The sequence below is a fragment of the Thermobia domestica genome, chromosome 8, assembly GCF_964235325.1.
Source record: "Thermobia domestica chromosome 8, izTheDome1.hap1.1, whole genome shotgun sequence".
Classification (NCBI taxonomy): Eukaryota; Metazoa; Arthropoda; class Insecta; order Zygentoma; family Lepismatidae; genus Thermobia; species Thermobia domestica.
In genome coordinates this window covers 259,903,852-259,925,865 of record NC_137461.1, presented here as the reverse complement: position 1 = coordinate 259,925,865, position 22,014 = coordinate 259,903,852, and the positions used below count along the sequence as shown (strand labels likewise).

Here is a 22,014-nt window from a genome sequence, read left to right as displayed (position 1 = left end):
ACGCATTTTTTAATGAACAATGTAAAACTATGTATTCAATTGAAATATAAAGGATACTTTACTGCTTTATTATCTTAAAGCATTTCTTGATGACACTTCCTAAATCACAACTTCTCAAGACTCCCACCAACTATTCACGGCACCATTCCATCCATACCTGCTGCATGCGCATGCCCTTCACTCCACTGTTCAATGGATCCGGTTCAATGCGTCTTAAAACCACAAATCAATTTTCCGTAAATAGATCATAGCATAGTTGGCATTAAAAAAAGAAAAACAGTCCACATACGAGGCTTATCTTTCTACTGTGCTCGATCGTAAGTTTAAATACCGGATGATCGGACCGGCATAACTCCCAGTTTAGAGGACCAGTGGTTGCCTGCAGTTCTGAATAACTGGGCAATGGAGACGCCACATCCCGACACCGGGTTATCAAGGGAGTCATGGACACAAATAAATAAATATAAACAAAACAAAAGTAGAAAGTACTATACGCTTTGAAACAGAAGGTACACTGTAATGACTAAGATTAAACAGAGGGTATACGGCGTGTACCGCCGTGTACCCTCCACTACAGCCCTGCTCCTAGGTATGTGGCATAATTGATTTTTGAATGTTTTGAGTTAGTTTATGTTCCCCATTTTCTCGATTTTTAGTACGGAATGAGACCCTAGTTAAAGGGGAATTACGAGAGGAATAGTGGCGAATCCAGGGATGGGCTAATCTATAGTTTGCCGCTTTATCCAGTGTAAATCAGGATTGATGCTCATTTTATCCACTGTATTCCTGACAGTCAAGGGGTTATAGCCCCCTTTCATCCGCGCATATATATATATAGTATACAGATTGGACATATCAACACAATCAAAGTTTTCATTTTAGCTTGCAATAATCGACGTATCTGAAATGATTGGTTAGTAGTTATTTTCTTTGAGTTGCGCACAGTTAAATTTGCGAATGCGTTACGTAATAAATTACTCATTTTACCTATCTGTTTGGGTAAACGAAACTCAATATCTGTATTTCAGTTTGCTATAGCATTTTCTTCGTTACTTACAATCCACAAAGAGTTCAATGTGTTGTGTTTACGCAACTCAATTGGGTTGAACCTCGAAGATCATTTCTGTAGACATTACTTTACTCTTTCGTGAAGAGCAAGGCAAATAATAATCCTTAATCCCTTTCAGGTCCGTATCCATGGGGGGCAAGGGGGCCGGGCCCCCCTAAACTTTGGCTGGCTCCCACAAAATTTCACGGTAAGTTTGCAAATGAACTATAAGATGGTGATGAAGTATAATATGATTGGGTCGGGCCCACAATAACTTCTACCGGGCCCCCCTTAATTTTTGGGCTGGCTACGGGCCTGATCCCTTTACCGTAAGATAAGTGATCTGTGATATGTAATGTCGGAGTTCGACAGTGGCCGTTACGGCTAGTGCCTCGTGTTGTGGTGCTCTGTGAGGAAGAGAGTTAAGTGGGAATTCTTATATACCCACACTACACTTACACTTTCAGTTACATTTACACGTACATACATCCCCTTTTTTTAAAATTCTTCCTTTTTTCATTTTACACTTCCCACTTCCTCTAGCTTTCTTGCCCTGTTCAACTTGGCTTTCAGCCCTCTTTTACTGTTTGAACTTCTTTTCCGATTTTGAACTTTTCCCGACTTTGATGTTTTTCGCGATTGTGTCCTTTCTTCCCAATTGTGTTCTGTATTTTATCAAATTTTGTTTTTGAATTTAAATCCTCCGTGTGAAGTACACATTTGACAATTTTGCATTTTTAGCTCACATGGCTAGTGAGCTGGTGCATTTGCCTATTTGACCGGTAATGTTCTACGACTAGACAAGATATGTGATCTGTGATGTGATGTCGTCTGATTCAGGTTATGTGATCTGTGTGTTATCCGTATGTAAGCAATGGCCACAGTATTAGTTAGTGGAACTTCGATTATGAATCTTCCATTGAGAAAGGGGCTTCCAAATTTTTGGTAAGAACGTATTATAAAACATATTATTTTAATTTTCAGTTTGTACAGTAATTTCAATGTTTTGAGAAATGCATGTTATTTTCGGTATCTCTAATTCTATAGTTTACGCCACTCTTTGTAGAGTAAGAAGATATAAAGTTAATGTTTACATAGAATAAATTAGTTTTGCAGTGCGCAAGAGTTGATGTACATTACCATTGCCTGTATTGCATAAGGAGTTTACCATATTGTGCAATAAGCCAATAGAAAATAAAGACACCTACCGTGTATAAGAAAATTAATTCCTTTCATAATGCAGAAATGAACCTACTAATTGGTGCAAATTAAGAAAAGTTAATCAAATTAAAAAAAAAAAAAAAAAACATCTTTCACTAGGTTAAATGATTTCCTAAGTCGGGCTGGACAATTATTAGGCAAGATTTTCCTATAGGAATTTTATTCAATTGAATTGTTCAGTGAACCGATTCACCGGTTCCTGTCCTTGTCTATGAAATGTAATGATTCTACTATTATTTCTAGCATTTCATAGTTCAAAGACATGAACCGATTCTTTATGAATCGCTTCATTGAACGATTCAATTGAATGAAATACCTATAGGAAACTCTTATTCAATTATTATTTTGGCGTATCCCCAAATAATTCGTAATGTGCATGCACACAGATCTGCCCTGAAAAGAATTTTGTGCTATCATATTGCCCGCTATCCTATTGTATGCAATTCAACAAATTCGATGTTTGTGCTGCAGAGTAGGCCCAGTATTTTCAAGCCGAGAAACATAAACTTTTTTTTTGTCATTTGTGAGGAAGTTCATCGTCGTTATCGTAGAAAGTGATTCTTAAGAATTCCTCGGTGCGCATTCAGTTTAAGAGGACTTCACAGTTTTATGTGTAAAGTTGCGTCCGGAAATATACCATAAAACTAGTGTAAAGACGACAAACCACCTTGTGTTAGTTAGTTTGGTTATTAAAGATCACGAATGCTATTCGACCGAATGAGGGCAGTGGCGCAAAACGGGATCCCAAGCGGTAGCGACGGTGTACGTCCATAGGGAGCAAGTGTTTCACCGACGTTTGGTATGAGCGTCAGCCAGAATGTCACAAAAATAAATAAATAAATGTGTACCAGAAAGAGTCCAGAAGTACGTAAAAAGTACAAAATTTACGGAAGGAATGGAAGATGCAAGTACTTAGACCTAACCTAAACTATCCAGAACTAACATAAACTAATCTAACATTAATAGAAATAAGCGAAATTCTATTACTTTTTCAAAAATTATGCTGCACCCCTTCACTAATATAATCTAACCTAACGTAACTGAAACTAACCTGAACTACCCTAAACTAACCTAATGTGAACAGAAACTACTGAAATTGTAACTTTAAAAATAAGGATAGCTGGTCCCTTCTGCTAAACATTGTCCAAAAAAAGATTTATCTTTTCTAATGTTGCACCTGTATACTGTAAATAACAGTGAGGATTTATTTTTGTGCACCACATTTTGGAAGATTTACAGGTAAAATTCAATACTGTTCATGAAACAACATATTTATAAAGCGAAAATTTCTGAAAGGAATACAAGTAAATAGAAGATAATATACCTGTGTCTTATGTTTACAAGTGCTTTGTTGCGGATAAAATAAGAGTACATAGAAAAGATGACTGTATTAGAAACTATTTTCGGCCGCGATATATTTTGCACAGTGTACAGAAGATTTTATGTTTACAAAGGGAGCGATACTATTATGAAACCATAAAAGTGCTGTTGAAACTCATATCATTGCCATTAAAACCCACTCATTTTCATACCCTCACGCGTATACCCATCTTTGCTGACGCTCCTGATCCATTCGGATGCGCTTCCTCGCTAACGTCCGGGCCCCTAGCTTCGCCCGGCTGTGACTCGGTTAGATAGCGTTCGTTCTTTTTAGAGGACACCTAGCACAGGTTGTTTTATGTTTTTTGCATTGTAGTTTTTATGCATACATCCGGACGCCGTATTTGTAGGCAAATCGTAAAAGAATTTTCATTTTTCAACAATTGCTTATGATGGCTCCCTTGAAATTTATCTATGCCTTGTGATATATTTTCATGTCGCCCAGCGCAAATCATTTAGAAAAAGTAAGAAGGAAATTAGTGAAAGGATTGTAATTTTTTAACAATTCAAGTGGTGCGCCAAAAGTACATCTGCACGAACATAACAACAGTATCGAAAGCTTTGTACCCTTGAAAAGAAGTGCCTTTCACTGGCTAGTTTTGCCAATGAAGTTTCACACCATCAGTTCGTTTTTTTAATTTTCAGTGCCGTCCTACATCTGCCATATTTTCTGTTCAGTTTCAATAATCCATGCCTCTCCGTAAAAGGTAGAAACTTTTTCTTCACCTACGTACGTTGTTATTAAACTCAGAAGCGAAATGTCACATGCAACTACCATCTTAGAATACTGAGAATTAATTTCCTCATTACACTCTAATGTCTGACGTCAGCATGCCTACACTCACAATAATACAAGACGCAACTTCTGACACTTGAAAATATCACAATATTACACTTCTTCTGTTGCATGAATTTCTTGAAAAATAACAAATTCGCCTTTTCTGTCCTGTAAGTTTTACGTATTTTTTTTCCATTTCACGTAATTTCTTAAGGTAGGAGCTGCATTGATGGGTGCAGATTCACTTAACGAGACATCCTGTTACGGGTATAAATGTGTGTCCGGACGTATGCCATAAGAACGACTGTGCAAATAACACAATTCAACTAGCGCCTGGTGGCTACATAAATTAAAAATGCCATCTAACCATGTGCCAAATGTTGTCATTAGCATTAGCGAACGAGGGCCCGCAGGGAGCAAGTGCGTCAGTGATGTAGATATGCGCATAGACTAGGATAATGCAGAAAACACTTGATACAGCATAAATTCACATAGGTTAGAACACTTGTAACCCTGTACTTGTAAACATAAAATACAGATTTCCTACATAATGCAGAAATACTCCGCGGCGGAAATTAGTATGTTACAGAGTCGTCTTTCATAAAATAGAAGACAGATGGTATGGTATTCCGACTTAACTCTCACCCAGTTCTGTTGTTACGTATCATAAGCTAACACAATGACTTCATTTGCAATCCATGTATAATGGTTTCATTATGAAGGATTAGTGGCTGACGCCTTCCATGTCCTATCTTTGTTTCTCCACAACTACAGCCATTTTCAAATGATAAGTTACATGGCTTTGAGCGGGCTTTCCGGAGCTTCCATGTAAATTTACGTGGCGTTGTCAATAACAGACGAGCTACCTTGAAACAGAGTATTAGCACATTAATTGCTCATTTTGACAATTACAAAAATAAATAAATAAAATAAAAAGATAATTATGAATAGATATGTGCAGTGTTGGCAAAAACCATGTTTTTTATTGAAAAAAAAAACTTTTTTTTGTTTAAATAATTTGTTCTATGTATTTATATTACACATGGACAGAAATAAGTTTCTTTCACTTTGGTGTTATTATGCAACAACAGGGTTATGCTGGAAGGGTCACAGCTGGAAGGGATTAAGCTTAAAGTGGAATCCAAACCGCTTGTTGGCTTACATCCGAGAGAAATTGTCCTCCATTTGGACTCGAAACCGGGACTAATTGGCCACAAATACGATGAGTCCGTCGACTCACTCACGAATGACTTTTGATAAAAATACGTTGTACTGATCTTTACATACTTGTTAACATAATTGTCAAAAGTCTTTCAGAAGGGCAAAGAAATAAAGTTACACAAGTGAAAACACTACAGAATTATAAATAAATCGGGAAACTCCCGCCTTAGCCATTGGGAAAATTCCATTGTTGCTTTGCATGTAAAATTTTAAAGTCAACGTATCATAATCAGTACGCTAAAACTGAGGTATTAAATTACAAATTTAGTATGTAGATATCATTCAAAAAAATTAAAACAAAGTCTAATCCAAGCTAATGTTGGAAGCTATGTAGGCAGTCGATAAATTTTGCTAATTTCTATCAATATATTTAAGCAACCCTGGCTTCTTTTTGAAACAAAATGCATTCAGGCGAGCAGAAATATAAAATTTGGTCTCATTTCGTATGTTTAGGCTTAAAATCCTTACGTAATATAGAAGTTATCAAGGAGAAGAATTTCACTTAAAGTGATATCCGAACCTCTACTTGGTTTACACTTGAAAGAAGGGCTGTGGTTCGACCGAGAATTGAACGTGGTACACCCTGATTAAAAGGTGAAAAGGAGATAGGACTAATGAAGATGGTTTGATATGTGGAAACGTCACCAAGAAGGTCACATTTTTAAAGCATTTTTCTTTCTTTTTTTTTTTTTTTTGTTTTGTTTGTTTAAAGCAGTTGGTTTCTTTGAAAAAAAAAAAGCTGGTTTGAACCAGCCAACTATGGATATGTGCAAACGGTACTTTTTATGTCAACTGGTTGTCATGATTATTATTAAGTAAAATGCCTTTTGGCAGGTCCTGGGACTATTTTTTTTTAATTTCTTCTTAATTGTCAGTGTTTCTTCCATGTTTCTCAATTTTGAGCTTCCTCTTTTAACTCTCAATATTTTTTTCATCGATCAGTTGTGTTCTTCCTATTCTTCGCTTTCCTTCCATCTTCACTTCTATGCGTTATGAATAAGACAATTTCTTCACAAGATGTGTCCAATCCAATTAGCCTTTCTACGAAGGATGGTTGCCACAAGCGTCATCTTCTTTTGTATCCGTTTTAAAACGTCTTCGTTTGTTATTCTCTCTGTCTATTTGATCTTTTCCATCTTCCTCCAATACCACATTTCGAAGCTCTCTAAATATTCTTCTCTAAGTTCCGTAATGTCCAAGTCTTTGAACTACAAAGTCCAATGCTCCATATATAGCACGTGACCATTTTTTTCCTTAGTTCAATATTAAGGTCGCTAGTTAAGAGTTATCTTTTCTTGTTGAATGTTTCTTTGGCTATGGCAATTTTTGACCTGATCTCTTTTGTGCAGTAAGTGTCTTTCGTCAAAATACTTCCCAGATACTTGAAATGATCGACTTCTTCAAGTACCGTAGAAGCGGGCTACTTGGACCCAATTTTGCAACAAATTCGTTCTTTCGGCCTATTTTCATCCACGAAAACTCAAAAGTTATTGTCATAACCCATATTAAGTGGAACTACAGGCTTTATTGCACATATCGAGGACAGTTTTAGTTACATATATTAAAAACAAAGCACAGGCGATTATTGTAAAAAATGGGTCCAAGTAATACTCGCGTTCGGGCTACTTGAACCCACTCCCATATTTTCCTACAGAAAACCATTAAAATCTGTTCTGAGACTAAGTAGGACGTAGGTGTTCCAAGAACAACACTTTTTATTTACTGCAAACCACAAAGAGAACATGTTAAGAGGTACTATCAAATATAATGATTGTAATAGCTGATTACGTTTTCTTCTGCAGCTGCACGAGCCCTATCTATATTAGCAGCGAATCTAGTCGTTGACTGGGGGTGCATTTTCTAAAATAACTTCACTCAATCTCGACTGGGAAGATTGTCTTAGAAAGCAATGACAGTTCTCCCATGCATGGCTAAATAGGAATTCACAATAAATCTGAAATCAAGTTAATTAATGAGGAATCCGAAATCACAAACTTTATCAAGATGACTAGCGAAGGCTAATTCTTCTTCTTCAGTGAACACTTTCAGATGGCCCGGATTCTGCCTTGACCTATTCTTTAATCTTCTTTCTATGGTGGAACGACTTATCTTGAAGTGAGCTTCTGTTTCTTTTCGCGACATTTTCCCAACTGAATTGCTGGTAAACATTCTTCAAACTGTTATGAAAAATCAGCATATTTTCGACCTGCAGGCAATCTTTTATATTGATGTACCATTTTGTACCGGTATCCTTAAGGAAACAATGAAAAGTTTTTACTTGTGTGACACGTGACAACAGACCTTTAGTTTTCATTGATAAATATAACAAAGGATGGGGTAGGATAAAGATAACAAAAGATGTGGGACAAAATATCCATGTTTTCCAGGTTATATGTACACACTTCATATACTGTATAATGCAATTACGCACACATCTTATTGTATATGAGAAAGTTTACCATGTCAGTTTCATTAACCTACATGTAACTACTTATGTGTTTACTTAGCATTGGTTCCACTTCCTTGCAAATAGTGTCCACACATAAAAGTTTGGCGGTCACTAAATATACTGTTTTCGTCAACGACCTTTCTCACCAATGCTGCTCAATCGTAGCCTACCACAGAATTAGTTTCAATGTGTGTACGCCTGCATTATGATCCCATCTAACGGATCTAACTCTGAACTCACTCATTATTGCATTGGATATGGGACTTTAAACGAGTTTTTGGTATGGGTCCAAGTAGCCCCTTAAGGGTCCAAGTAGCCCGCAATTACGGTACTCTTTGTTTCGTATCTGACCCGTAAGGGCGCATCTCCACGGAATATTCTCATGACTTTCGCTTTTTCGATGTTGATTTCCATACCATATAGTTTCCCAATATCAGCTATTTTGTCAATCATCTCCTGCAGTCCTTCGGTTCTAGCTATAATAGCCATATCATCTGCATACCTGATCTTGTTAATTATCAACCCTCCAATCTTGAAGTCTCCAATTCCCTTAATGCTTCCCTCATTAAGCATTCACTGTAAATGTTAAATAATTGGGGCCACATACTACATCCTGTCTGACGCCTCTTTCAATCTCCACACTATTGGTTTTTCCTTCATTCAAGCGCGACTTGACTTGTTGTCCTATGTATAGGTTGCGAATGAGTCGTCAGTCTTTCCAGTTGACCCCAATTTCTTTGAGCTTGCAGAAGTTTCGTCCAATTGACCCCGTCGAAAGCTTTTTGCCAGTCGATGAAACACAAACATAGCTCTTCCTTCACATCAGGAACTCGTTCTGAGATAATTATCATCAATCCAGTGGCATATCTGGTGGCTTTTCCTTTCCGCAATCCAAATTGATCTTCTTCTAACCTCTTATGTATCTTACTTTCCAGCCGCCTGTTGAATATGCGTGTAATTCTCTTTCCAGTGTGGGAAATAAGAGTAATGGTGCTGTGATCGCTGCACTTCTTTGCTTCCTTTTTCTTGGGCAATGTAATTATTGTAACATCAAGAAAATCCTTTGGCCATTTTCCACTTAGGTGGCCCTTGTTAATAAGTAAATTCAGTAATTTCATTGCATTGTCTTCTAATCCCTTGAGCAAATCTGTTGACCTGTCGTCGTCTCCAATGGAAGTTAGGTCTCGCGTTAAACTTAAAATAGATTTTGATTATATAAATGAAATCGAATTCCGCTTGTTTTCACATCCCCAAAAGTAATTTTCGGTTCGTAATAATCTTTTTCAATTATTGCTGCCTTTCACTTCCAGTTGTATTTTGTATGAAGCTTTTCGTCAGTTTCATTGCTTTTTTATTCCGACTGTTTTTTTTTTAAACTATTCTTAATTTGTTTACAACTTTGTTTAACTACCACTTTGGGATTTTAAAGGTAAATTTTAGACTTTCAGTCAAGCAGGTGCTGTATCATTATTATCCTAGGATTTTGGTTCGTACCTCATTCTCTTCAAAATAAAGCAACTTTCCAAATAGTACCATTCGCATGTCCATATTATTTACTTGAAAAGTGTAACTCGATGAAAATGGGGAATATTTTCTGAAAGAAAAAAAAATCACTTGAAAAATATTAAGGAGGAAAGAAACCATAACATGTGTATTCTGATGGACATGTTGAAGACATATATATGTGTTCTTTCATCCCATAAAACCATTTAAGTAGTATTTGCTGGTGAACAAAATAAGTCTTTTGCATTGTAGTCTTCAAGGGCAAATAGATGACGTCATGACCCTCACCCACTTGATGAGCTTCTCAAAATACACGTGACCTGTTTCGCAATGCATGTACGAGTGAACAAAAAAATCCAGCGATAATAGATGTTACATGAGCGGTTTAAAACAGTACACGCGTATGATATATATATATGGACGATCAACTGAAACCCGTTCAGTGGTCATAATTCATTAAATAAATTTTATTTCGAGCGGAAACTTGTACACTATCTAGAGGCGTCTATGGTTAGCGTGCAGTAAAAATATTGTTTAGAAGAAGTCACCATGAGCGTTGAGACACTTGTCCCATTGTGTCACTAACTTACAAATGCTGTCCATGTAAAATTTGGACGGCTGACTATCAAACCAATCACAAACAGCGTCCTGAACCTCAGCGTCAGATTGAAATATCTGACTTTTCAATGCCTTCTTTAGAGGCCCAAAGATGTGAAAGTCACAAACTATGGATTGAATACTAATGCGTTCATTCGCAGCTATAGCCGCATTCACCTTTTCACGCCTGTTTTCTGTGGCAACAACATGGACTTGACGAGGACGGGAATAATCAGTGGTTTGTTCACGTCCCTTCCGAAACACTCTAGTCGAGTCCGCCACTGTTGTTTTGGAGACGCATGCATCACTATACACGTCTTTCATAGGCCGGAACACTTCAGCTGGTTGACACCTTCGGCACTCAGAAACTGGATGACGGCACGCTGGTCCTGTTTGGATGGATTGGGAATCTTGAACGCCATCTTTCACTCGTTATACCTGCAAAACGGAAACACGTATCAACAACATTCCTACACCCAACGCACAGGGACATTAGCCATTACACACAAAAGAAAACAATATCCTCCTACACACTACACCAATAATGCATGGAACGAATGGTTTCAGTTGATCGCCCCATATATCCCTAAATCTCTAAAGGGATAATCTTTGCTGTATTTGACAGTAAGAAGGGTGGAAATAAAAATATGTCTATCAAAATAAGAAATTCAGAAAAATATGTAAACAACTATTCTCGGTACTATGTTTATTCTTTTCACCCCATAGTGAGCCCGACCTACAGATTCGGAAACTCGAAAGTAACCAAATATAAAGTCTGTATGCAGTCAAATGTACACGTAATATATGTGTATATTTTAGTGAAATGATTATATATCCTACTACAGTAAGAATAAAGACCATGGGAATTTGTAAGATTGTATTGCAATTCATTTTAAAACAGATTCTTTGTTATTTGATATAAGAAACGCTTTTATTTATTTTTTTACGTTTCACTAGCTTCCTTTTGTTTCTCCTGTACCTACGTCTAGAAATATCCAGACATGTGTGAATGGTCAGTGGTATCTCTCGTAAATTCTACCGTAAACAAATGATGGTTTGTAATACGTAGGAGAGAGAAGGGATGTTTTTGAGACCTGAGTGGGAGTGTTACATTTTATTAAAACTGATACGGAAAGAAAGAAGCTAACAATGCAAGAACGTTCCCTCTTTGTTTCTGTAAACAATATTCATCAGTTTTGGCTTGATTTGATGCCAGATCGTGTGGTCTTTCGAAATTGTATTTGAGAAATGCTAAAAATTCTAAAAAGAAGTTCTACGAAGCTAAACTAGAAGAATATTTTTTAAGATAACTTTTTTAACTTCGAAAGTGTCAAAGCCTCACAGTAGAGACTTGCAGGATTAATCATGCCACAGTGCGTTGAGTTGAAAAGGTTTCCCCCAGTAGTAATCCAGTGTTTCTGCCCTCTAGCAAACACAAAGGACCTCCCAGATGACTCAAAAACCTTAACAACTTTGAGAAGGATGTGGAACGCAAGACTGTTTTTGACTTTGACAAAACTATTTTCCGACTTTGAAAAAGATTCCACTACCTTGAAAAGCAAAATTTCCTTTGCAGGTTCTAATTCATCCATTCACAGATTTCTCCACACTAGATTTCACGTAGCCTATAACTAAACATCTGATGGAACAAGTTTTTTATGGAGAGGACTGATACCGCGGCGGCAAGAGTAAAATTCCTTGGAAAAATGTATCAGATTCGGACTTCTGACGACATAAGACCAATATTTTACTTGGACGAGGGTTGGGTAAACCTAAACCATTTCCCTAAGTCAGATTGGCAAAACTCCTCTAAAGACGGTGAATTAAAAGTACTTCTGCCAAAAGGAAGCAGATTTATTGTCTGTCACGTGGGATCTGCAAAAACTGGATATAATAGAAAAAGAAAAGGAGGTGTATGTGGTATTTATTGACGTAGAAAGGGCTTTTGACAGTGTGAATTGGAAATTGTTGGAAATTCTGCAGAAAGCTGGATTGGATTGGAAAGATCGAAGACTCACAAGAGACCAACAAGTAAGTGTTAGAGTGGGGGAGTAGGTGACAGATGAAAGTGCAATTGGAAGGGGAGTTCGATAGAAATGCTGTCTCTCGCAAACATTTTTTAATATTTACCTAGAAGAGATAGTGGAAAAGAGCCTATAAAATGAAGACGGCATCTCAGTAGGAGGTAGAATGATTAGGTGTATACTGTTTGCAGATGATATGGCGCTTGTTGCAGAATCGGGAAAGAAAATCAATAAGATGTTAGAAAACTTGAAAACTTGGAGGGCTGCGAAGGAAATGAGATGAAAATAAATGTTAGGAAGACAAAAACCATGTTGATTTGAAAGAAGCGGTTTATGTCAACTAGAAGTAGGAGTGGAGAAAATAGATCAAGTGACTAGTTTTCGGTTTTTGGGTAGTATTATTAGTGATATGAAGTGCGAAGGTGAAATAAAAAGGATAGAAATGGCGAAAGAAGCCTTTAGAAGGAAGAAAAGAATATTTAGTGGGACCGTGGAGAAAGAGTTGTGGAAAAGAGTCATAAAATGCTTTGTGTGGAGTATTGTACTGTATAGGGCAAAAACGTGGACATTACGCAAAACTGATGAAAAACTATTGGAAGCTTTCGAAATGCGAGTGTAAAGAAGAAAGGAGAGAATTAGCTGGGTCGGGCTAAAAAAACGAATGAGAGGGTGTTAGAAGTGGTGGGAGAGAAAGTAACGATTTTAGATATTATTAAGAAGAGGAAGAGAGAGTGGTTGGAATACTGACTAAAAAGAACTGTATCAGGGACGTGCTAGTGGATATTGTGGCAGGAAAGAGGGAGAGGGCGAAGAAGACTACAATTAATGGACGACATCAAAACAGAAAAATCGTACGTGAAGACGAAGAAGTTAGCGGAACATGGAAGCTTCTCAGTTGCGGCAAGTGCCCTGCCAATAATGGCAGAATACCTGTGATGAAGATGATCTCAACCTCTTGTATTTTGTTGTTTCGTTTTTTTCCTAAACCATTACGTATTTCCTTTGTAAGTATCGTCATTAACATGGAGAAGCGTGAGCAGGTATGTAGTGATGCTTCTGGTGATCATTTTTAACAGTTGTCATAAAATAATCGAGCTTGTTAAATATCATCATATAGCTGTGTCAAATGTCACTGCATTATTTGTATTGGTGGGAAGGTTACAATATAAGGGATAATCAGGAACCAAGTAAGTGGTAGTACCCTGTGTCTCTTAAACTTAAATAATAAGTAAGGAAGAAAAATATATAAGTAACTTTGTTAATCTTTCTTTTCTTTTTGCAGTAACCATTCGAAATTGAAGCAAAATTGTTACATAAATGTGATATCTCCTTCTTATAAGTTACCACTGAAACCAAATCACCATGTCAGATGGTACAAAACGTCAGAGATTAAGTATTCACGTGTTGCGAGAAAAAGTAAATCTCCGGAAGGAAGTCACAGCTTAGCTCCATTTGAAGGCATCGACAGTGGCCCTATTGGGGTATCAAGACTTTGGAAACCGTTAGGATTTACGATTGCCGTAAGTATACGTATTATCATCGATACTGTTCCAAAGCCATAGAAAATTAGTGACATTACAGAATGTTCATCGTTCCAAACAAATAAATATACAAAATTTTAATTCATTGTACTTCGAATACAAATGTGTGTATTTTTTTTCATTAGAATAAAGAAAGTTATTAACATGTAGGATGGAATATTTTTTTTTTTTAAAAAAAGATAGAAATCCACATATTATTGAAATTGTCAATGGATAATACTAGGATAAAGAGTTGTTAGTTACAAAATGTCCAAACTGAAATAAGTCAAATATTTAGTGTGTGTTTTGCATTCCCATTCATCCATAACGAGTTGAGTTGATTTTGAGTTTAACGTCCCTTTCAGCAGCGAGGCTATGTGAGACAGGACCTACTGATTAACGGAATCCGAACCACATGAGCTCCCACCCGGAATCGAACCCGGATCTGCCACGCCAAAGGCGTGTACGCTAACTGTTTAGCCACGAAGGATCTCTCATGCATAACGAATTGCATTACCGAGTAACGGATTGTATAAAGTAAATTGGGAGTACGTACGGGGATACCAGGCAGTGTCCGAAGTGGAAAAAAAGCAGAGGCGGTATGTTTTATTATAATTTTGACTTAACATTCCGGCTATTTAAATATTGTCGATCACTGAAAAACCAGAGACGGTATGTCCTCATTACTGAAAAATCAGAGGCGGTATGGCATACCACCGCATACCATCTCATTTCGACCAGTCATACGAAGTTTTCCAATGCTTCTATATTTTCTATATATTTGCGTCTCTTTCTATATTTTAACGAAACCTATATTTTTGTGGCATTGCTACTTCCACTTGTGAAAATAACATAAGGAAATAGTGTGGGTGGTTGGAGGGCCATTTGTTTGCACAGTATGGTGGTTAAATGGAGACTCCTCTGTGTTTCGTCCTTTCTTGTTTATTGTCTAAAGATACAGTTAGCGCAAAAAATATTCATACACCTACAAAATGAAACACAAGATTAATTAGTATCGTCATATTCATTAAAAAGTTCTATGGAGTGATTTACAAATAATGGTGTATCAATACTGCAAATTTTCTGATGCAGATCCTTTTTACACTTTCCTTATAGTCGTTGCTTAATAGTGGTGAGCTACGTACGAAAACACTAAGAAACTCGTATAAAATTTTGCAGCGAGATATTACCTATTTAGTTACATTTAGAGTAGAATGTATGTTTATGTAACAATTGCTGTAATTTGTACGTGATTTTTTTTCTACTATTGGATAATTGAAATGTTCCTTCCAATAGGTAGTAATATTGTTATATGAGTTTCTTTGTTCTTTCAAAATATTCCAAATGCCCAAATGTTCCAGGAAGCAATTGAAATGATCCTTTTCCACAGCTTCACTAAGTCTCCTATATTTTATCGTCGTGATTTCATATATATATATATATATATAGGAAATATATACATAATTTATTTATTTATTTCATAGTATTGGAAAGCCTGGGATACAATTTTAGTACGCGCTTTGTGGGTACCAGAGGATTGTGAAGCATAGTTGTATAGATAGAGGACATACTACTTCGTGTGTAAATCCTTGAAGCGCTGGCGAGAGATACCATAATTTTCAAGCCAGAGCATTTTAAAACGAACGTGATGTTTGGTATTTTCTGCGGTTTTTAGTTCTGAAAGGAGGCGCTTTCCGACCTGTGTTTCTTAGAACTTTTTTTTTTTTTTTTTTCATTTGATAAAAGGAACTACCTCTTAAATTTATGACACAGAGTTCATTAACAATTTATGACACAGAGTTCAGAACAGAGTATTTGATTGATTGATTTATATGGAATAAGTGTAATAATTTAAGAACAAGGCATCGTATATCTCAATTAATATTCCTTCAGTATAAAGTATTCCAACTTTCCCTAGTGTCAAAGACCCGGAACTTCACAGAGAGTAATAAAATCAAAACAATGCACAGCCATTTTGTAAACTAGTGCTTAGGAAAGTAAAAGCAGTATTTTTTTACATTTCTCTTTCATCTACATGTGAAACCATAAAAATCTACCAATCTTTTTGAATTCCTAGTAGCACAAATAATTTCCGATATCTAGGACACTTTAGCTAGTATCCATTTTCAAGGATCAATGAGGTTTAGACTATATTGTGGTATAACTTTGATTTATTTCCAAAATTATTAAATTGCACTTTGACTGTAGAATGCAAAGAAAGGACATTCAACTGAGAATCACTAAAAGTAGGTAACAAAGAAACAGTGAAAGTTGTTAAAATATGCAAGAAGAAAGAAAATGCAAACTAATACGCAGATGCAACACGCAGAAATGTTTTAAGAGTGTAAACTTTGTAAGTCTGTGTTCATGGAATCCCGACTAGAATTCACGAGTTGTGTCGAAATTTAACTGAGTAATGCATATTGAGCAAAGAAGAAGGTGAAAAACCTCAGCTTCAGAAACAAGCTGAATGAAAAGAAACTACGAGTGAGGTAGGACAATGAAACACAAGACTGGGAGCGTCAGATTGAGGAGTAAGATCGAGACGACCTATGGAGCAGTCTTCGCTTCACCTCCACGACTTACGCCAAGGCGACTCCGGTTGGAGACAAGTCTGGAAACAGAGTCTACAGGTCCGATCCGAGACAGCATCACTACTAGTCCAGGATTCCAAGTGGATCTAGACCAGAAGACAGAGAATTGAACTCATTGGTAGAAAAGGATCATCGCCACCGAAACATCATAAAGCATTTTGAAAGAAGACAACTAATTGAAGGTGAGTCTTGACTCATTATGTGTTAATTCAGTAAAGGCATTCTATGGATTCTCTCGGACATAATTTGATACACTTACACATGAATCAACAAGACATAATTAAACATCTTTCAGACACACAACACGCTCAGAAGACTTAATTTAAGAATCTCGGTTTTTGCCGCTGTCGCAGCTCCAGTACGCGAGCGGAACGTACTTTAAAATTTCAGCTTCAGGATTAACAGTATGCGAGCGGTCACACGTGAATAAACAACAACATGTTAAGTTTCTCTTGATCTTTAGCTGCAGACAGATCCGGGGGTGCAAGTACACTTTAATTAATAGAGACGAATTTAATATCTCAGTTTATTTGTAGAAGGTAAAGTTACAGTTGAAGTCCGTCGGTTAATTTGGAGTTACAAATACCGAAAAAGAGATTGACCGACGGACTCCCGAGTTACACAGTATGACGTGCGTCTACGAAGTTACAACAGTTTTTTGGAGACACATTACATTTATAATAAATGCTAAAAACGTGACAAGTTTCTGCAACTTACGTCAGATCTTATGACTATTTTGTACTTTGGTCACCAATGTTAACTTTCCATATACACCCTTTTGTGCACCCAACACTATAGCTGCGTGCGCACATAGACTCTAATAAGTATTTTCCCTTTTCGTACACATTTTTTGTTGTATTAAAAAAAATTGACACATTGATATTCAGTGCTTAAGTCCTCATCACGTGTAAGGCCTGGTGACCATTTTCTAACAAACATCTCCAAAAATCTTCCATATCCTCTTCTGAATTACCCCTTTGACTTTGCCTCACCCTTGAAGTCTCTCCTACGATATCCAATGTTAATAGGAATTTTCTATTGAGAACATTCTATCATTGGGATTTAAGAATACACAAAACACACATATTGAACAGATGAAATAAACGAAACATACATATATACAATATAAACAATTGGTAACTTCTCAGTTAAGAAGGGGTGATCGGCCGTCCTTTTAACATCCCATAGCATAATTAAATATGATTAACCAACAACAACAATCACATAATATTCAATTAAAGAAGAAAAAATACAATAATAAGATGTACGGCTGTGACACCGCTCACAGCGGAGTGTGAGGGGAAGTCACTTTCCCTTATTGGTTCCAATTTCGAATTCTTATTGTTTCCTACGCCACCCATGTGTGCGTACTAGTAAAGGGAAGTGAAAATATGCAGTAAGATCTTCACATACTTTTAGCTTTAACATCAATAGAAATTTTTAATTTATGTATGAAGTATATATATATATATATATATATAAGTAACGTATTTTGAAGTATGTTCTAAGACTCGGTGGTCCTTGAAAATGGATATTCACTAAAGTATCGGAAATTATTTCTGCTACTAGGAATACAGAAAGGCTAGTACGAGAGCTGCTGGAAGAGTTTCTGCAAACTAGTACGTAATAGTAGCGCTAGTGTTGCACTATTATAACATTCGGGAGGATAGATCTTTGTATGTTTAAATTATCTTTGATTGCAGGTTCGTTTATTTTGCACAGCAGCTTGAAGTAGTAGTTTGTGTGAAAAAATGGAATTTTGTCGTGAACATTTTCGGACAATGATTTCAAATGTAGTTTAACACTGAAGCATTGCATCAAGCGACCTAATTTGGGGTTTAAGGATGGAACACCATCCAATAGAACTGTTTACTATTGGTTTCCAGAAGAGTTTCATGAAGGTTATCAGTCTACGTCTGTTGTTGCCAGTAATATTCATGCTATACATCAAATGATTGAATGAAATGGGCATGTGACATATCGTGAGATTCAAGTTTTCCTGCACATTGGCATGAAAGCAGTATATATTATTTTGGTTGATCACGCCATACGGAAACTTTCAAAGCGTTGGATTCACATAGCTTGACCGAAGCTCATTTCAATTGATGTAAAGAAATGCTCAAGGAATTTAACCGAGGTCAGTTAAATTTGGCGTGCCACATCGTTACAGATGTAACTTCTGTGTATTTATACGAACTCGAAAATTAAATAGCAATTCAGTGTTTGGGTTTTCCAAAGGAATCCGAAACAAACAAATTTGTTCGTTCGAGGAGTGCTGTCAAAGAAATAATTGTTTCTTCGGTTACACCGGACATGTAGCAATCATAGGTTAGAAAATCGAAGAACTGTAAATGCTTGAGAGCCGTCCCCGCTAGTCTAGTGACTAGCGCGTGTAGCTTTGATGCACATGGTCCCAGGTTCGATCCCCTCTGGGAGAGGAAAAAAATTAACTCCACAATCATTTACTTTCATTAATTGTCCGTCTCCTCTAGCCTAGAGGGATAACTGTGGGACATGAAACTTTAAAAAAAAAAAAAAAAATGTAAATGCTGAGTGATAGATAACAATTTGTTTGGCAGAGGTCATCAATGTATTGCGTAAAACAAACTCAAAGTTGCGATGGGCATTAATCATTCTTCACCACCTCAATGGCAGTTCCCACTCAGCACAACAAACTGTTGGTTTTTTGTTCAGTAAAAATATCGAACTAATTACTTATTGTCGATACTCACCTGATTTAACACTTTTGTCCCGACGGATGAGAAATAAGATTTGTGTCGCTTGAAACAGCTGTTGACGCATTCCAAACAGCGATTTCTGAGACACTTCAAACTATTGTGAAAAATAAACGAATAGGCTTGAACAATCTATTTATTAAAATGCTACAATAGCAATTAAAAGCGCCCGAGCTCCAACGTATAACTATGGCTTTCAAATCTTTCATTTACGGTTATGTCAGATTTCACGTTTAACAGAGACAAACATTTTAAGTACGAGTACTTTAAATAAATCAGTTAACTAGATCTTTTTCATAAAGTTTATGATATAAAATTGTTGTTCAAAGCCTTTGTATTTTAATAAGCCTTCTCCAAAATCAATGCACATGAATTGTGCTTCCATCTTCCGAGTTCTTTTAAACTATATGTTGTGGAAATTTATATGTTTGTGGCCAATCCTTTCGACAATGAGATCTCGGAAACTACAGGCTTTAGAAAGATGACGTTTTCACTGATCGATTGGAAATTTTGCGTAGATTGTCCAGTTCTAATTGAATATTTTAAAAACATGGCCGTTATTTCTTTATTACATTTTTTAGGGTACGCATGGAAGCGTTGAAATTAAAAAAAAAAAGTAAAGCATCATATCCTATGCGTTATACATTCCAACACCACGCTGTTGTATATAGGGGTTGCATATGTCTCAGGCGTTTATTTTATGGCCAAATAATAATGAAAAAGGAACGATTTTAACCAGTAAGATGAATCTTTATTTTTGGAGTGATTTGCCCAATGAACACCATATATAACTGCGATTATAATTAATTGCGTATGTAATGTATTTGCTTATTACATACTGCATGCAAGAAGAAAGAAAACACTGGTCATGCATGAATTAGAAACTCCAACCGGAAGTAGGCTCAAATCTTGCAAACGGTGCTTAATATTGAGGTCCCCTTTATGATACGCCTTCCCGATTTTTTTTTAAGTCAAGACTTTTTCACTTGTGTCTGTAAAGGGACATGTACAGATGTGAGGAATGAGAAGGAGATTTATGCTTATATGCGAATGATGCGCTGTGTAGAGAGCGCAGGTTCAGCTAGTCAAAAATAATTTAAACATAGTAAGATCTATTTTTAGGTGTAGAAAGCTCTTGCTACGCCTGTTAGTGACCACGTGTTCGTCGCTAGACTGTGTAATGATAATTGTGCAGTTTATTGAAGAGGAAAAAAAAAACGAATTTTTAAAATCTAGGTACAACTTTCAAAATGTAGGATATGTTTACCTGTTGAGATGTGTCTAAAATGTTTATTTAAGAATAACAGGACAATTTGCAATTCCAAAATAGTTTTACGTTAAGGAAAGAAAGCAAAACTAAAAACAGAAAGAGAAACAGGTACTGTCTTACAAATGAAAAGGATGTAAAAGTGAAAAGAAGGGCCTATATATGTTTTCAAGAGAGGTATTGAAGGGGTCTTTTTGGAAGGGAGTGTTAGGCAGATTCACATTGACTATACGCTAGGCTGCTCTTGGTGATAGTCTAATCACTGGATTCAGAAGGGACAGGATGGCGAAGATATTCCTTTTGTAAGTTTACCTTTTTAACAGCAATATCTATTCTATCAAAAAAGAAGTTCACATAGGAACAGAATGGCAGTTCTCGTGCTAACCAAGATTTTAAAATGATAAAATAGCTTTTATTGTAAATAATTTTGTGGTAAAGGTCATGTAAAAGTTGATATTCAATAGCCTAATAAAATTTCATTTTTGGTGATGGAAGTCATACTTTTCACAAACGGCTCCTCTGAATTTGTAAGAATTGAAAAAAGAAAAACTAGTTAAATTAAAAATACAGTTTGACATTTTGGGACACTATGCTACCTTGGAACTCGTCTCCTCTTTACTGTAACTTTATTCTTTCCAACTAAAGAAATAGTTACCATATAAAAATTAAAAAAAAAAACGAAAAACAAGATTAAGGAGGGACGAAACAGCTGGACGTAGTTCAGCCGGTCAGTAACAGATGGTGTTGGAGCAGCTCAGGCCCATAAAGGGCTGTTACGCCATTTTTTTCTTTTTTAAAGATATATTCTTTCGAATTCTATAATATCGGAATATTAGCTACCGTTAGTAATAGTTTACAAAACTTTTCCAGAAGCTCTCGTAAATTTTTATCTTGTAAAATGTATTCCGTATGTGCCATTAATCAATACGTGAAGTCGTAGTTTATTTAAACACTTTTTCTTAGGTGAGGAACATCTTGAAGAATAGATTATTTTAATGACTAGCTCCTAGGTGGCTAAGTGGTTGGCGTCCGTTTGGCATGGGAGACCCGGGTTTGATTCCCGGCGGAAGCTCGTGTAGTTCGGATTCCACGTTAATCAGTAGGTCCCGTCTCATATAGCCTCGCTGCTGAAAGGGATGTTAAACTCTAAATCGTTTCAATTATTTTAATGAGATTATTTTGTTAAAATCACTGGTAAATTACATTGCAAAAATTTCATTCATTTTTGAAATAATAATAATAAGACACGTAAAATTTGATGATACATTAATAAATCCTAATGGCTTTGTACGTGTAATTAAATCCTTAACTATGAAGAGTACATTTTTGCTCTAGATATTTCCGGTGTAGTAGCTTTTAAGTGTCCAAAAATGTATGTATATATATATATATATAAGGAGCAGTTTTATAAGAGTGATAGTTGCTGTAAAAGTGTTTAAATATTATCGTCTTGTTTTGTGATTACAGTTCAGTGCGTGTAGCTTGGCGGGATGTGCTATTTGGCAGTATGAAAACATGCGAGTGAAGGCAGTATCATTAATGAAACAACCAATAGGGTGGATTCAGAGTGAATTCCGTCGAAGCAATGGAAGGAAGGTGGTATGTCTTTTTTTTTTTTTTTCTTTCTTTTATTTTATGTATGTATGTATGTATGTACAGAGCGTTCCGCTTTGTAGG

At 36.3% G+C, this 22,014-nt stretch overlaps 1 protein-coding gene across 1 annotated transcript in view; it reads left to right on the top strand.

The window, feature by feature from the left end:
• The first annotated feature begins 1,836 nt into the window (after positions 1-1,836).
• rho-7 (rhomboid family intramembrane serine protease rho-7) overlaps positions 1,837-22,014 on the top strand; it is a 55,321-nt gene continuing 35,143 nt past the window's right edge. Inside the window, exons 1-3 of the mRNA XM_081769673.1 lie at positions 1,837-1,993; positions 13,504-13,741; positions 21,805-21,936. Of these exons, the coding sequence (XP_081625799.1) occupies positions 1,923-1,993; positions 13,504-13,741; positions 21,805-21,936 (441 nt within the window). The 5' untranslated portion in view covers positions 1,837-1,922. The remainder of the gene's footprint in view (positions 1,994-13,503; positions 13,742-21,804; positions 21,937-22,014) is intronic.